General features: G+C 71.2%; 1 protein-coding gene across 5 annotated transcripts in view; it reads left to right on the top strand.

The window, feature by feature from the left end:
* The first annotated feature begins 4,990 nt into the window (after positions 1-4,990).
* The window catches only part of PLEC (plectin), a 61,600-nt gene continuing 49,321 nt past the window's right edge, over positions 4,991-17,269 (top strand). For 3 of the 5 annotated variants that reach the window (XM_049826538.1, XM_049826546.1, XM_049826555.1), the window contains exons 1-2: positions 4,991-5,084; positions 8,432-8,627. In XM_049826538.1, the coding sequence (XP_049682495.1) occupies positions 5,028-5,084; positions 8,432-8,627 (253 nt within the window). In that variant the 5' untranslated portion in view covers positions 4,991-5,027. Of the gene's footprint in view, positions 5,085-6,327; positions 6,444-8,431; positions 8,628-13,354; positions 13,461-17,269 lie in introns of those variants that run through there. The other 2 variants (XM_049826695.1, XM_049826602.1) reach the window with 2 other exon arrangements.

The raw sequence follows: 17,269 nt of genomic DNA on the forward strand, positions 1-17,269 counted from the left end.
GTGCATCCTGCCTGCACCGCATCCTGCCTGCGCCGCATCCTGCCTGTGCCGCAACCTGCCTGTGCCGCAACCTGCCTGCGCCGCATCCTGCCTGCGCTGTACCTGCCTGCAGTGCACCCTGCCTGCTCCACACCCTGCCTGCAGTGCACTCTGTCTGTGCTGCAATCTGCCTGCCCTGCACCCTGCCTGCAGTGCACCCTGCCTGCGCTGCCCTCGCTGCCTGCCCCAGCCCCAGCCGCAGGCAGGGGGCTGGTGGGCACCATGGGGGTGCAGGAGGGCTGCTCCGCTCCCCGAGAGGGTTAAGGGCCCGCAGGCAGCTGCCTGCTGCTGCCGGCCTGGCCCGGGCCCAGGCCGGTTGGGGCAGGCAGCGGGATCCGCAGGCAGGGATGAGTCAGGCAGGGGAAGCGCAGGGGCCGTGGGAGCTGCTGGGGCCGGGACAGGGCTGGGGGGGCCGGGGGGGCAACGGGTACAGGCTGCCGGCAGCCTGCCTGCCTGGGGACATGTCCGCCAGCTGGGCGGGGACGGGGGGGGGGCACCCCATGGCATGGCCCCCCTGCTGATGGGGGTGCCCACTGGGCACGGGGGATGCGGGGGACACAGGAGATGCAGGGGACATGGGGATGCAGGGGATACGGGGGACATGGGGGATATGGGATGTGGAGGACAGAAGATGCAGGGGACATGGGGATGCAGGGGATATGGGGGACATGGGGGACACGGGATGTGGAGGACAGGAGATGCAGGGGACATGGGGACACAGAAGACGCAGGGGACATGGGGGATGTGGGGGACATGAGGACACAGGGGACATGGGGGAGACAGGAGATGCAGAGGCCAAGGGAGATGCAGGAGCCATGGGGTCTCAGGGGACATGGGGGACACGGGATGTGGAGGACACAGAAGATGCAGGAGACATGGGGACACAGAAGACATAGGGGACGCAGGGGACATGGGGACGCAGGGGACACAGGAGATGCGGGGGACAGGGCTGTGCAGTGGAGCTGCCTGTCGCGCACAGGGGACACGGGGGATGCAGGGGACAAGGAGGATGAAGGGAGTGAGGGGACCAGGGTGATGTGGTGTGGCTGCCTGCTGGACATGGGGTGAGGGGAATATGGGGGACGCAGGGGATGGGGGGACCCAGGTGATCCCAGGGACATGGGGGATGTGGGAGACACAGTGGACATACGCGGGGACAGAGCCGTGGGGCAGAGCTGCTGCCAGAGGGGGTTCGGGCAGGCAGGAGAGGTGGCTCGGCTGGGGACAGCCCTGTCCCCCCCCGGCCAGCGCTGTCCCCCACTGCTGCCGGGCCGGATCCTGGTTGTCGTGCCTGCTCTGCCATGTCCAGCTCCTTCCACAGCCAGGAGCCCGGTGGGACCAGGACGTGGGGGCTGCGGGGGGGGGCTGTTCCCGTCCCCAGAAGGGGAGTGGGGCTGGGAGTGTCCGGAGCCCAGCAGGGTGAGTCAGCGGGAGGGGCTGCACATCTGGAGTTCATCGTTCCACAGCTGGAGTGGGGCACGGGGCGGGGGGGGGTAAGGGGGCCGGCCTGGCACGTAGGCCCCCCCAGCACAGCTCGGTTGCAGAGTGTCCCTGCCAGGTGGGGGGTGGCCGGTGACCCCCCCCGTGGCTGCGGGTGCTGGGGGGTCCTGCCCACAGTGCTGCCTTGCCACTGGACCCACTGCCTGCTGCCGTCCCCGTGGGTTCCCCCACAGCCCCCCAGGTAGGTGTCAGGGGATGCCACCACATGTCGAGGGGCAGCTCGGGGTGGGATGGTCTCCACAGGGTCCCCCGTGTCCCCCGCTGGACCCCCCTGTGCCACAGAGACCCCGCAACAGGGCTGAACGGTGGGGGGCAGCCACAGATCGTCCCCGGGTGCCGGAGCCCAGCAGAGCAGCCGGGGGGTGACCAGCCCCTGGTGCCGGGTTCCCCCAACCCACAGGGCGACGGCAGGTGCCCCCCATGGTGCAGCTCACCATCCCCGTGGGCAAATGGCAGGTAGGCGTCAGGCAGTGGGGGGCACGGCCGCTCCCGCGGCATTCCTGCTTGCCGAGGGCACCCACCGAGAGGCACCGGGGCACACGTGGGCACAAGCCGGCATGATGCCATGGGGTCTCAGCAGCACACACGCCCGTTCGGGGAGCACATGGCAGCATGTGCCGAGTGCCGCATCCCCAGCTCCGACAACAGCTCTGTGGGCTCAGGGTGAGCGTCCGGCACAGGGCTGGCATGCGGCACGGCGCCGACGTGTGCCAGCCCCAGCGTGACGTGATGCTGCGCCCGGGGACGGCGCGGGGCGGCGAGCATCGGGATCCCCGGCGGGGGCAACGTGCCAGGCCCCAGCACACGTCTCAGCGCTGAGCCGCTCAGTCCGCTCCCCTGGGGAAGCTGCTGGGAAGCGCAAAGCTGCCGGCAGACGCGGAGGTAAGAACCGAGAGGGATGTGCCGGCAGCTCCCCACGCCAGGGTACAGAGGGGGTGCACCGGCCTTGCTGGGGGGCCCTGGCCACACGCCCACCCCCTCTGCGGGGCTGGGGGCAGCCCTGTGGGTGCCACACCAGCCGCTGGCCTTGAATAAGGAGAGTTCCGCGCTGCTGGTGCCGAGTGCCGGACCTTTGTCCCCTGGCCCCGAGGGGCCCGTGGGGCTGACCGTGGCGCTGAAAGGGGCCCTTTGTCCAGGCTCCTGGCGAGGGGAGTCGCTCGCTGCTCCCGTGCCGGGACCAGCACATGATTGCGGCGAGGGCAGCTGTGCCAAGCACGGAGTCCTGCCTGCCTGCCGGAGCACCGGCAGCCCTGGGCAGCGGTGCTGCCTTCCCGGTAATGTGGGCAGCGAGACGGGGCGAGGGGAGGCTGAGGCTGCCTGCCCCATCGGGGCACGCACCGGCTGCAGGCAGGCTGCAGGCAGGCACCCAGCCGCAGGCAGGCTGCAGGCAGGCACCCGGCCACGGGCAGGCACCCAGCTGCGGGCAGGCACCCAGCTGCGGGCAGGCTGCAGGCAGGCTTCGTGTGGGGGGTGCCGTGGGGTATGGGCCCCCGCGCTGGGGGGCTCACCAGGCAGCGTGTTTGCCTTGCAGAGGGGCCGGAGGAGGGGCCCGAATCCGAGGCCAGCAGGGGTCGGAAGCCAGCGCGCACCGGCGGCACGCACCGCGGTAGGGACCCCGGGGCGCGCGCGGAGCTGGGAGGGGGACCCCACTGTGAGCCACCCTGCTCCTGGCGCTGCTGGCTGCCGTGTCACACTGCCCCGGTCTGGGGTCCCTGGGGGTCCCACTACCCCACGGGGCCATCGTCAGTGCCAGCTGCGCTGGGGTCTGCGGTGTTACTCTGGCATGTGTCGGCCCCAATGCGGCGGTGCTGTGGGGCTGGGGTGGGCGCTGTGCTGTGCTGTGCCGCGGCTGGGCAGCTGGATGTGGCTGGGAGGCACCGGGAGGCACGAGGCCAATGTGCCGGTGTGATGGCACGGCAGGGAGAGCATCCACAGCCTCGCCTTGCCTGGCACCGAGGGACAGAGCTCGGCTACCCGTGGGGTTGGATGCCGTGGGGCGGCTGGCAGGCATGGGCACAGTGCCGCAGGGCACAAGGGGGTGTGGGGCATCGTGCCAGCAGCGGGGCTGGTTGGGGCATGGTGCCTGGCTGGACAAGACCCAGAACAGGAACAGGGCCGACCGGAGACCCCGGGGACCCTCCGGCCCCCCAGCACCCTGCCAGTCCCGCCGCCTGCCGGCATTGCCGTGCCGCGGGGTGGGTGCTCAGCCGCTGAGTGGTCCCAGTGCGTGGGTGTGTCTGTGTTTGGCAGGTGTGCGCGCGTGCCCGTGTGCACACAGGTGTGTTGGTATGCGCGTGCGCGCCGATGTTTGTGTCCCTGTGTGCCAGCGTGCACCGTGCGTGCGTGCAGCCGGGCAGGTGTGGACACATGCATACTCATGTGTGTCCATGCCCTCGTATGCCTGGTTTTGCATGTGTGCACACACGCAGCAGGGGGGTTTGCACGCATGCATTCGGGCGGATACGCACGTGTGCTCTCGTGTACATGCATTCCCGTACATGTATGTGCACGGGGTAGGTGGGCTCGCGGGTGGGCGCGCATGTGCAGGTTGGTGGGTCCGTGTGCCTGTACTCTCAGGCAGAGCCGTTCACTGTTGCGGGCACAGAGCGTGCATACCCGTGCACATGGGCATCCACACCCGCGGGTGCCCCCGTCCCACGGCACCGGTGCCGCAGAGCTGCCAGGCACCGTGGTGGCTGCCAACCTGCGGGGCTGAGGCCGGCAGCCAGCACCGTCGCCGGTTCCCGGCACCGTCTCTGGTTCCCGGCAGGCTTACCAGCTGCCAAGGGGCTTGCCAGCTCCCAGGGGCTCGCCGGCTGCCAGGGGCTGGCCAGCCCCTCCTGCAGCGCCGGCGGCTGGAGCCAAGCTCCATCCCCGCTGCCGGAGTCGCTCTGGCCTGCCCGGCCCTGCCCGGCGGTTGCAGCCGGAGGAGAGGCAGTGGAGGAGAAGCAGGCAGGCAGGCAGGGTGTGGGCAGCTGGGCCGGGGCCCGTGCCGGTGAGTGGGTGCGGAGGCCGTGCGGTGGGCGAGCCGGAGGATCCTGGCGTCATCCCTCTGCCGCGGCGGCTCACGTGGTCTCTGGATGCGGCAGCCAGCAGCAGCCTGTGCTACCGCTGAGGCCAGCAGCTGCAAACGTGCTGCCTGCACACCTGCCCGGGCCGCGGCACCCTCCTGCCGCACCGGAGTCCTGCCTACGGCTTGCCCGCGGCTAGGCCGGGCAGGGCTGGGGCAGCCGGGACCGGGTGGGGGGGATGGAGCTGGTAGCCCCGCTGCACCCATGCCCTGGGCTGGCGTCGCCATCCAGCATCGCTGTCCGTGGGGCCCTCAGGCTGGTGGGGCCTCCCCGCGGTACCACCCGCCGGGCAGGGTGTCCCCAGCCTCCCGGTGACGCTCGGCGGAGCAGCGCTGGTGCCGTGGTGGCGTAAACAAGCTGGGAGCTGAGGGCGGCTGCGCCGGGCCAAGAGGAACTGGGTCATGTGAAGGGTGGCTGATGCCGCACCACGCCGCGCTGGCCGCCATGGCACTGGGAGCGGGCACGGGCACCCAGGTGCGGAGGGTAGGGCACGTTGCCTGACCTGGCGGCAATCGCGGTGCGTGGGTAAGGGGGCGCTGGCAGGTGGAGGGGCTTCGGGGGGTGGGGGGGCGCAGAGGGTGCCGGTGGTGCCCAGGCTTGCAGAGGGTTGCACCGGTGCCACAGTAACCGGCACGAGGCTCGGCATACCCCTGGAACCGGCGAGGCCGGGACCTCCTGCCACCGGTGGCCCTGGCACGAGGTGGCTCCCGGGGGTCCGGCGTGGCCCAGGGCCCCTGTCGAGAGGCTGCTGCCACGCTCTGCCCGTGCCCCACAGCTCCCGGTGCCGCCCGTGCCCCGCATCGAGCGTCGGCACTTGGCCAAACCGGGGGGTCTTGGCCAGGGCGTGCGGGTGGGTGCTGCCCAGGCGGGAAAGGGGCCACACGCTGCCCCTGCCTGCCCCTGCCTGTCCCTGCCTGCCCCTGCCTGCCCCTGCCAGGTCTGGCCAGTGAGGGCAGGCAGGGCTGGTATGGGTGCCCACCACGGGGTGGGGGGGAATGGGGGTGCAGCGGTCAGCATTAACCCTTCCCATGCTGGGTGCAGCGGGTGCAGGGGGTGCAGGGATCAGCATTAACCCTTCCCATGCTGGGTGCAGCGGGTGCAGTCGGTGCAGCGGTCAGCATTAACCCTTCCCGTGCTGGGTGCAGGGGGTGCAGGGGTCAGCATTAACCCTTCCCGTGCTGGGTGCAGTCGGTGCAGCGGTCAGCATTAACCCTTCCCGTGCTGGGTGCAGGGGGTGCAGCGGTCAGCATTAACCCTTCCCGTGCTGGGTGCAGTCGGTGCAGCGGTCAGCATTAACCCTTCCCACGCTGGGTGCAGGGGGTGCAGGGATCAGCATTAACCCTTCCCAGGCTGGGTGCAGCGGGTGCAGGGGGTGTAGTGGTCAGCATTAACCCTTCCCAGGCTGGGTGCAGCGGGTGCAGGGGGTGCAGTGGTCAGCATTAACCCTTCCCAGGCTGGGTGCAGTCGGTGCCGGGGGTGCCAGGGGTGCAGCGCTCGGGGTTAACCCTTCCCACGCTGGGTGCAGCAGGTGCAGGGGGTGCAGCGCTCAGGGTTAACCCTTCCCACGCTGGCTGCACCGCTGAGCGTTAACGCTCCCGCTGGGGTGCAGCGGCCCCGTGGGCGGGTGCGGGTGGGGAGGTGAGATAGGCGCCCCTCGACCGCCCCCCCCCCCCGCCCCGCTCCGCCCCGCCCCGCCCCGCCCGCCGGGCCCCGCCGCGCCGCTGCGGGAGCGGGAGCCGGTGCCGGTGCCGGTGCGGGTGCAGCCCCCGCCGCTGCCCGCAGCCCCCCCGGTCATGCCCGCCCGGCTCTCCCCGGCGGACAGCGCGGCGCTCGGTGAGTCCCGGCGGCGGCGGGGACGCGGTGCCGGTGCCGCTCGGCGGACCCGCAGCGTGGGGCCGGGGGCTGCGGGGCGGGGAGCGTGGGTGTCTGTGCTGCAGGATCCGTGGGGCGCAGGGCGGGGGGGGGACACGTCTGTGGGGTGTACGGGGGAGGGGGCTGTGCCGCAAAAGCATGCAGCCTGGGGGTGCGGGGGGGCTGCGCTGCAGGAACCGCGGGGGCTGGGGGTGCGGGGGGGGGGGGGGGCTGTGGAGTGAGAGCGTGGGGCCGGGGAGGGGGGGGGGGCTGTGCAGCACGGGGGGGTGCGTGGGGCAGGGGGCTGTGCTGGGGGGGGGGGGGCGTTTGGTGCCGTTCCTGGCGGAGGGGTCACGTCCTGGGGGTGGGGGGAGCTCAGGCCGGGGGTGCCCGGGGGTGCCCGGGGGTCACCTGGGGGTCTGCGGCCCATCAGATCCGTGGTGCGGGTGGGCCGGGGGTCGCGGGGCACGCCTGGGCGATGGCGCCGGCGCGTCAGGCTTGGCACAGGCACGTGCCGCGCCGCCTGCCCCACGCTCGCCCCGCACACGCGTGGGCCCACCCCCCCACTCGCCCTACACACCTGACCCCGTGCTCGGGTGCTTGGCTGGGGGGGGCCGGGAGCCTCCGGGCCGGCCGTGGCCCCGTGGGACCTGGCTGGGCTGCGGTGGGGGGGCCAGGGTGGCTTCGCTCCCGGTGCCGGCGGCTGCAGCCGGTGGCTTGTGGGCCGGGTGCGGGGGCACCTTCCGGAAGGGTTTTGGCTAAAATGGCCCAACCGTTGGAGGCTGGGAGAAAATTCTCCTGCCAGTGCCACCCGCTGCTGACGCCGTTGCGCCGGGGTGCCGTGGGGCTGCCGTGTGTCGGCACGAGGCCCCGGGAGAACCGGGGCCGGTGAATCTGCCGTGTTCGCAGCTTCTGCAAATGGCGTCTCAGCAGCAGCAAACACCCCGGGGGGGGCTCGGCCGGGCCCTGGCCCCCCACGACCCTGGGGCCGGCTGTCCCGGTGGCGGTGGCTCGGCCTCGCTGCTCGGTGCTTTCCTGCACCGAGCGGTGCGGGGTCTGGTGGGAAAAAAATAGCTCGAGCGGGTGTAACCGCAGGCGGCTCGTGGCGGAGGTGGGATGGCGGAGGCATCCACGCTGCTGCCGGCTCTGACGTGCGGTTTCGCTTGGCAACCTCCGTCACGCTCCCCCGGGAGAGCTCCCGGTGCGGGGCTGGGGCCGGCACCGCAGGGCCGCCGGCTCGGCTGGGCCCTGGCAGTCTCTTCCTGCCACAGAGCCCAACCGGCCGGCACGCCTCCGGCACCTCGCCCCGTCTCCGGTGCCCCGGGTGCCGGCAGGGCCTCATCCCTTGCAGCTCCGGTCTGGCCAGTCTGCCTGTGTCCCCAGCCCCAAGCCATGGGGACGGGCTGTCGGGGTGTCACTGGTTGGGGGTCCCCACAAGCGAGTGCCGGGTGCCTCCGTGGCCGTTCCCGGTGTGGGACCAGCACTCTAGCTCCTCATCTGCCCCAGCTAGGGCCGTCGCTCCATCCTTGGCTCATCCTCCTCCCTGCTTGCCCCCCGCTCTGGGCATCGCCAGGGCTTGTTGCCCATCCTGCTGCTGCCCGTTTGCCATGGCAGCCCCTTGGGGACCATGGCCTTAGCAGCACCGACTGGCACGGCTTGGTGCAGCACCACCGGCTCAGACCTCGTTTCCCCGCGGCGTCGCGTGCACGAGGTCTCAGCCGGGCGCCGTCCCACAAGGCTTGCGGTGCCTCCCGGTGCTCCTTGGTTCTACCGCAGGGCTGGGTGCAGCGTAGGTGCCACAGGTGCTGCCGGCTGCGGTGGGAACCTGGAGACAGGTGTGAGCGGGACGGTTGGGGCGTGCCTGAAGGCTGGCGCTGGGCGCGGCGGTGCCAGTGCCGGGGCAGGGGCCAGGTGCTGGTGAGTGGAGCCGCGGGTGCCGGGGTGTCCCTGACATTGTCCCTCTGCTGCAGGAGCCGACGTCGGCGGGGTGCCGGGAGCCGGTGGGGATGGCGGAGGAGAGCTCGAGTGGCAGCAGCGGCTCCCCCGGCCCCGGGGACACGCTGCCCTGGAACCTGGCCAAGCACCAGCGCTCCAAGCGCACCAAAGCGGCCACCGGCAATGGGACGGTGCTGGACCCCGCCGAGAGGGCCGTCATCAGGATCGCAGGTAGGGCTGGCGGCGGGCACCATGCCGGGGGTCTCGTGTCCCGGAGGGAGGCAGCTCGGGATGTGGCGAGGAGGGGGTCCCTGCGAGCCGTCGTGGTGGGCTCTGCTCCAGCAGCTCCCACCCAGCTGCCGGGGGGAACCCGGGGATCCCTGGGGACGTGGAGACTGTGCGCCGTCATGTCTGTGCCTGGCTGCGGGACAGACCGTCTGGCTGAGGGCGTGCTGGAACGCCCATGTGTGCTGGGGGGGCCTGGGGCTGTGCCGGGGCAGGACGGTGATGCCGGGGAGGGGCAGATGCCGAGGAACCCTCTCCGGTGTGTGCCCATGGCCCCAGGCAGCCCTCGCAGGGGGAGGGGAGGGGCAGGAGGAGCCCCCCCGGGACCAGGGGGGTCCCAGGGCAGGGCTGGGGAGGGGCTGGTGTGCCGGCGCTGGGGCCGGTGGCCTGGCTGTGCCGGAGGCATCCAGAGGGCTGTGGGGCAGCTGTGGGGCGATGCCGTGGGGTGTCTGGGGGGACCAGTGCCATGGGGGCACAAGTGTGACTGGGAGCACCGTGCTGCGCTCGGGAACCCATGAGTGACACTATGGCTGGGAGCTGTGCCGGGGTTGGGACGGTGGTGCTGCCGTGGGGGATGCTTTGCCATGCCGTGTCATGCCATGCCGCAGATGCCTGTCGACAGTGGGCACCCACGGAGTCCCCACGCAGGGCCAGTGTCAGGGCAGGATATGTCTCGGTGGTCGGGTGGGTGTGGGTCTGGCTATGCCGTGCTGGGGTGGGGGTCCGGCTGCAGGGGCGTGTGGGGCTGGGGTCTCTCATGGCTCCTGTGGGCCCCGGTCAGTGCCATGGGGGAGGCCGAAGGAAGGACCCGCGGTGTCTCCGCTGGCACCGAGGCTGTGTGCTGGGGGGTCCTCATCCACCAAGGGGTTGTGTCCCTTTGGGGGACACCAAGGCTGGGTCCCCTGGGGGCAGCAGGGCTGGGGACAAGGCTGAGCTGTCCCCTATGCTCTGCAGCAGAGGTGGGTGCCATCAGAGGGTCCCTGGGGTGTCCCCGTGTGACCATGTCCCTGCAGCTCTGGGACATGTCCCCGGGGTGTCCCTGCATGTCTGTGTCGCTGCAGCACCCAGGACACATCCTCATGGCGTCCCCACGTGGCTGTGTCCCTGGGGTGTCCCCACAGAACCCAGGACACGTTCCCAGGGTGTCCCCATGGCCATGTCCCCGGGCACCCAGCACACATCCTCAGGGTGTCCCCGCATGGCTGTGTCCCTGGGGTGTCCCCAAAGCACCCAGGACACGTTCCCAGGGTGACACCGCATGGCCGTGTCCCCGGGGTGTCCCCATGGCACCCAGAATATCTCCCCGGGGTGTCCCTGTGTGGCCGTGTCCCCGGGGTGTCCTCACAGCACCCAGGGCACATACTGTGCCAGGCTGTCCCCAGGGCTGTGCAGTGACAGTGGTGGCCGTCAGAGGGCCCCCAGGGCCGTGGCTGTCCCGGGGGGCCACAGTGGCCCCAGCAGCTGGGGGGGCCATGGTGGGGTGCCCACCAAGCGTCCTCCTGTCCAGAGGGGGCAGACCCATGTGACCCCTCAATGGCACAGCTCTGCTGCTGCTGGGGGGTCCCACGGGGACTGGGGCCACGGGGACCCCCCCAGGGACCCCCGGGAGACCCCAGGGACAGCGGTCTGCGGTGCAGCCCCCAGCTGGTGACGGGGTCCCTGGGAGCCTTGGGGTGATGGGGTCCCCCCAGTCCAGCTTGATGGGTGTCCCCACTGGCGAGGGGGTCCCTGCTGTCCCCTCCTGGTGGGTCCCTGGGCTCCCACCTCCCACTGGGGCACAGGGCTGGGCTGAGGGTCTGTGGGTCTCTGCTCGGGGTCATTGGGGGTCCGGAGGGTCCCGGAGCTGTGGGACAGCATCCTGTGGAGCACGTTGGGACTGCGTGGGAGCAGTGGTGGCATCCGGCACAGCCTGACCCGGTGACACCGTGGTGCTGAGTCACGGGGTGGGGCGCCTGCGGTGGGGGGCCGGCTGATCCGGCGTGGGGCCATGTGTATGTGTGGGGTGAGGGGGGTGGCGTGTGGGGGGCAGCAGCATGGGGGGTGTGGGGCAGGGCATGGCGGTGCTGCCGGCACGACCGGGTGCGTGTGGGGTGGCGGTGTGTGCGTGCACACACGTGCACACGCGTGTGCAAGGGCAGCCGTGCCTCTGCTCCTGGAGCCCGGCTATCCCTGACACGGGAGGGGTGTCCTCGGCATGTGCCGCGGGTGCCAGCGCCCGGCGAGGGTACGGGGCGGCCATGTGCTGGCTGGGCCGCGTGCCGGCTGGCCAGGGGCCGTGTCACCCCCTCGTGCCACACTGTGGGGCGGGAGTTCAGCCCGGCTGCCAGCGCTGCACTTGGACCCGCTATCCTTGCAAGGGCTGAGCACCCGGCGTGTCCCCATGGGGCGCCCAGTATGTCCCTGTACAGCACCCAGAGTGTCCCCATACAGCCGCCGGTGTGTCCGCATAGGGCACCCAGCATGTCCCCATACAGCACCCAGTGTGTCCCCACAGGGATGCCCAGTATGTCCCCGTACAGCACCTGGCATGCATGTACACATGGGGCACCCAGAGTGTCCCCATACGGCACCTAGTGTGTCCCCATGGGGCACCCAGCATGTCCCCATATGGCACCCAGTGTGGCCCCATACAGCAGCCAGTGTTTCCCCATGGGGGTGCCCAGTATGTCCCTGTACAGCACCTGGTGTGTCCACATGGGGCACCCAGCGTGTCCCCGTGGGGTACCCGGCCTGTCCCTGTATAGAAGCAGCTGGTGTGTCCCCATGGGGTGCCCAGTATGTCCCTGTACAGCACCCAGCATGTATCCATGGGGTGCCTGGTGTGTCGTGGACAGCACCCAGCATGTCCCCGGACAGCACCCAGTGTGTCCCCATGAGGTGCCTGGTATGTTCCCATATGGCACCCAGTGTGGCCCCATACAGCAGCCAGTGCGTCCCCATGGAGTGCCCAGTGTGTCCCCATACAGCAGCCAGTGCATCCCCATGGGGTGCCCAGTGTGGGCCCATACAGCACCCAGCCTGTCCCCATGGAGTGCCCAGTGTGTCCCCATACAGCAGCCAGTGTGTCCCCATGGGGTGCACAGTATGTCCCTGTATAGCATCCAGCATGTCCCCATACAGCACCCAGCCCGTCCCCATGGGGTGCCCAGTATGTCACTATATGGCGCCCACTGTGTCCCCGTACAGCAGCCAGTGTGTCCCCATGGGGTCCCCAGTATGTCCCTGTATAGTGTCCAGCATGTCCCCGTACAGTACCCAGCCTGTCCCCATACAGCACCCAGCCTGTCCCCATGGGGTGCCCAGTATGTCCCTGTATGGCACCCAGCGTGTCCCCATACAGCACCCAGCCTGTCCCCATGGGGCGCCCAGTGTCCCCCCACCGTGCAGCTCCCAGCACCCCCCCCGCAGTGCCCAGCACCCCGGGCTATTTCTGTGCCGGGCCGGCTCCCGGCAGCCCTGGCTGCGATTGGGTTTCCCAGGGGCTTTGGGCCTCTATATTTAGGGCTGACGAAGCTCCATCCCGCTGGGACCGGTGTCACCCGGTCCCGGTTTGCCCAGGGCCACCCGCGGTGTCCCCCGGCTGTGCCGTGCCATGGGGCAGGGCTGGGGGTCAGCCCCACGGCTGGGACGGGACCCCGGTGGGGGGATAGCTCTCCAGCCGGAGCGGGGTGGGGGGGGCTGCGGGGGGGCCGCAGCGGTGCCCCGCTGGTGCCCGTTGGGACGGTGGCAGCTGAGGCCGGTTTCGGAGAAGGAGCTTTAAAAATACCCCTTGTTCTCATAGTGCCGGCAGCTGGGAGGGCGGGTGGCCCCATGACGTCCCCATTGTCCCCACTGGCCGGAGAGCCATGTCTGCCAGGGAGGGGACGCGCTGCAGCTCCCCGGGGGGAGCGAGGGCTGGACCCGGGGGTCTCTGCGTGGGGCTGAGCACCCGCTGGAGGAGGGGGTCGCCCCATCTGACCCCCAGAGCGAGGGTGGGGAGGGGGCAGTTGGTGGGCACGGCAGGGTGGCAGCCGGGGGGGTCCCGTGCCAGCTGGGGGTTGTATCCGGCACCCCCAACCCCATCCCTTGTCACCCACTGCCCCCTGCCCCACACTGTCCCTTGTCACCTGACCCCCCCATCCCATCCCATCCCATCCCTCGCCTCCTGCCCCCCACCTCGCCGTGCTCCTCAGGGCACAGGTGGGTACCCCATGGCTGGGGCTGGTGGTTCCCCCCCCGGGGTGCTCTGGGGCCACGGGCAGTGCCTTGTCCCCAGCACCGTTTGCCCTGTCCTGGGGGGGCGCAGGATGCTCCTGCCTGGCCTGTGGCCCCGTGGGGATGCCGTGACCCGTGGGGTGCCGTGGCCCATGGGGTGTCCGTGCCCCATGGGGCGGCTGTGCCCCATGGGGATGCCGTGCCCTGTGAGGTGCTGCAGTCTGTGGGGCGGCCACATCCCATGGGGGTGCCATGGCCCATAGGGCGGCTGTGGCCCGTGGGGTGCTGCGTCCGGCGTTCCCGGCGGGTGTCGAGGCGGCGTCCGGCTGTTCCTTTAAGGGTTGGGCGGGCTGGAATGTCCCGCCGTGTCCCGTGTCCGTGTCCGAGCCGGACTGGGCTGTGCAGGGCTGCGCAGCGGCCGGACACGCGGGCCGCCGGACACGCCGGCAGCCCCCAGCCCTCGCTCACCGCCGCCGCCGCTGCCCCTGCCCGCCATGGCCACCTACAACCTGGGGTGCCTGCCCCCCAACCCCGAGGAGCAGGACTTCATCCAAGCCTACGAGGACGTGCGGGAGCGATACAAAGGTACCGAACCCCCCGGACCCTGCCCCACACGGGGGTCTGGGTCGGGGGGGCACGGGACTTGGTGTGGGGGGGAAGGCAGCCGGCCTGGGGGGGCCACCCGGGGAAAGCTCAGCGGCTCATTCCCATAATAGGGCACGTCAGGCGCTGCCGAGGCCCCTGCCAGCACCCGGCTCAGCCCTGCCGGCACCCGCGGGGCGCTGCCGGGAGCCAGGTCCCGGCAGTGGGGAGCAGGGACCCTGCCGGGTGCCCCCCCCCTCAGGGGCTGCCCCCGGCCGCTGATCCCCTGCCCCCCCCCAGGGTGTTGGTGCCTGTGCCAGACTCTCGGCATGGACAGGCAGGGGTCTGTGCCCATGGCACCCCTGGGCTGGCCGGAGGCTACCAGTGGGGTCTGTGGCACTCCAGGCAGTGTGCCGGGGACAGGGGTGGCAGAGGATGCCACTTGGGGGGCTGGGGGGGTGGCAGGGAGGGGGCAATGGGGGGTCTGCTTCTGGGGCTGAGCATGGCCAGGGCAGGAGCCGGCACCCTGGGGTGCCCGGCAGCCCGGGAGGGGCACAGGGGGCACGGCACAAGCGCCGGTGCTCGGCGGTGGCATCGGTGGCATTGGCATCTCGGGGCACAAGCGCCGGTGCTCAGCAGTGGTATCGGTAGCATTGGCATCTCAGGGCACGGGCGGTGGTGCTCGGTGATGGTATCGGTGGCATTGGCATCTCAGCAGCTGTGCGGTTGCCCCGGTCTCTGGCAGTGCCCCTTGGGGTGGCGGGGCTGGCACGTGGCTGGGGGGGCCTGGGGTGGCTCCGCGTGGGGCCGGCAGCCTCCCACATCCATGCCCTTACAAGGGGAGCGAGAGCTGCCTGCGCTTTGCCTGCGCTCTGCCTGCACTCTGCCTGCCCCTGTGTGGCCGGTGCTGCCTGGGGGTGCCGGGGGGCATTCAACATGCCGGCTGGAGGACCTGCCCTGGGCACGGGGAACCTCTCACCCTCGCCCTCGTGGGGCTTCCCCAGGGGGTCTGTGGGTGAGACCCCCCAGCTCACTCGCCCGCACAGCTGGTCGTCGGGAGTGGCTGGTGCCACCAGCGCCGGAGCCCCAGGGCTGAGCCCGCCGTGCCACAAACAGCCACGTTGAGGGTGGCAGGGGCAGGTGAGCTCTGGTTTGGTGCCACGGTGCTGTGGATGGGTGCGTATGTACGCATGTGCGCCGTCACGGGCTGGCCCCGGCCCCGGTGCCGGGTGGTCCCTGCTGCTCCCGCCGCGGTGTCATGGTGCGTGAGGGTGGGTGCGTTGGCCTTGCCAGGGTGGGACCCCCACCGCCGGGCAGGACAGGCAGTGGCAGCGGGTGCCTGCCCGCCTGCAGCCCCCTGTGCCGGGCTGTGCCGCTGCAGGTTGGTGCCGCGGCCTTGGCCGGGTTGTCCTCTGGCTGAGGAGCCGTCATGTGCTCGGTGCTGCTGGCGGGTGCCGGAAGGAGTTTGGCCCACCCGAGCCTGGCAGGGCCCCATGAAGGGCCTGGTGCCACTGCCGGGTATGGTGCATGGTTTGGGGAGCGGGTGTCCCTCGGCAGGGCCAGGGCACCGCAGGGCGGCTCAGCTGGTGGATGCTGAGCATGTGCCGGGGGCTTGTGGGGGGTCAGCAAGTTTGGTGCCATGGGCCCTGCGGGGCAGGTTTGGGTGCCTGGCTGTGGCACGGCCGGGGCCGGTTGTGCCCAACCCGGTGCAGCTGCTGGCACCAGGTTTGGGCAAGTCGAAATGCGGAGGAAGGTCCGGCCTGGCTGCGCCAGGGTCTGCGGAGGAGCCGGCAGGGAAGGGGACACACAGGGGTCTCCGGCGGCAGTGCCGCAGCCACGGTCCTTGTGGTTTGCCAGGAGGGGACGGGCAATGCTGGGGCTGAGCCGGGTAAGCTGGGAAGCATCAACCCAGCCTTGGGGCTCTGCAAAACGCGGTGACGCCACCGCGGAGAGGAGACGGTTGGCAGGGAGCCCATCGCAGCAGCCGGTACCTGTTGGCCTGGGCCAATGCTGCTGGCGCGTGCCATCCCCGAGTCTCTGGAGCCCTGCGGGATCTAGTGCCAAGGCCCAGCAACAGGGGCTTTGCTGGGGGCAGTGCCGGGGGGCACGGTCTGCGCCGGCAGCACAGGACACCGACGACCTGCTGCAGCGGGGGCTGGCAGCAGCCGGGCAAGGGGTCGGTCTGCCTACATTGGTGGCAGGATGGACCGCGGGCAAGCAGGGGTCTTAGCTGCTGCGGTGAACGGGTTGCAGCGGGCGGTCGTGCTGCACTGGCATCTGCCCGGTGCTGGGCAGGAGCAGGCAGTGGCCATTGCCAGGAGAGCCGCACCATGGGATCCCCGGCCTCCATCCATGGGGCGGGCAGTGTGGGGCAGGGGGCTGGCAGAGCCGGCAGCGGCCCTGGCAGCAGGGCAGGGTGCCGGGGTAGCCAGGGTGCCGGATGCCGGTGTGCCTGGGCGAGGCGGGCAGCAGCCGGCTGTCACGGCGGGCTGGCGAGCATTTGCCGGGCCGCCTCGTGGCTTCCTGATTAGAGACTGTTATCGCTGCGCAGTGGCCCGGCAGGAACCGAAACCTGGCCGGGGGCCAACACCACCGCCACTGCCACTGTCACGGCCGACAACCGGGGCTTTCCGGATGGCCTCGGCATGGTGCTCCGGAGCCAGCTCCATCTGGAGTCTGTCACCCATGTGGGGGGCAGCCGGACCCCTGAGCCCCCCCAGCCCCATGGCCCTGACGGGCAGCCAGTTGTGCCGGGGCAGAGCTGGGGGTCCCTCATGGCAGCGGTGGGGCTCAGGCCCAGGCTGGCCAGCGGCCGGGGCTGGCCGCAGTGCGGCGCAGGCAGCGGCAGTTCCCGGCAGGGCCCAGGGTTGGCGCGGCCACGCGGAGCCGCGAGGCCGAGGCTTGGCGCTACCGCCGGCCTCCAGGCCCGTGGCACCGTGCCGGGGGGCTGCCCGCCAGCCCCCCGCTGCCACTGGGCAGAGTAGCCGGGGCAGAGCCTTGGTGCCGGCGATGGCAGGAGGAGCGGGGGGAGGGGATGGCTGGGAGGGGGCCAAATGGGACCCCCGCTGCCAGCTCTCGGGGTGCCGGTGCTTGCCCCGGGGGGGGGGGGGAGCAGGGCTGGGGGGTCCCACCAGAGGCAGCTGGTGCTTTTCCAAGGGCTGGGGACTGGGGGGGGGGGGGGGCAGTGCTGGCCTTGTCCCCCCGGGGGGGTTGGGGCAGCCGCAGGCCCCTGGGCACAAGGGGGGATCTGCCCCCCCAGCTGCGACTGGGTTTGAGTTGGGCTGGGGGGGGTATGCTTCAGGGGGGGGATGATGTGGCGGGGGGGGGTGATGCCGCAGCGTGGGGGATGCGGGGGGGGGGATGCTGCAGGGGGACCCGGACCCGTGTCCGGCGGGGGGGACGGGCTGGCTCTCCCCAAGGACAGGCACCCCCTGTCCTGTGTCGTGTCCCCCCCCGCCCCAGGGGACAGACATCCCATCCCCAGCAGTGCTGGCGGGAGGTGCGGGGGGGTCTGCTCTGTCTCTCCCCCCTTTGTCCCTTGTCCCGCTGGGCTGCCAGCGCGGGCAGAGTTGGCTCCTAGGCCCGATGCCATGGTGATGGGCCCCGCTGCCAGGGCTGTGCTGGGCCAGGATGGGCGAGGGGGGGGCTGATGGGGGGGGCCTGTGTTGTACTGGTTGGGGATGGGGGGGGGCCATGCTGATGGGGGAGCTGTGCTGTACTGGGTGGGAATGGGGGGGTCTGTGCTGGTGGGGGGCTGTGTTGTACTTGGTAGGGATGGGGGGGGTCATGCTGGTGGGGGGCATGTGCTGATG

Source organism: Accipiter gentilis, chromosome 2, assembly GCF_929443795.1.
Source record: "Accipiter gentilis chromosome 2, bAccGen1.1, whole genome shotgun sequence".
NCBI classification, from domain to species: domain Eukaryota; kingdom Metazoa; phylum Chordata; class Aves; order Accipitriformes; family Accipitridae; genus Astur; species Astur gentilis.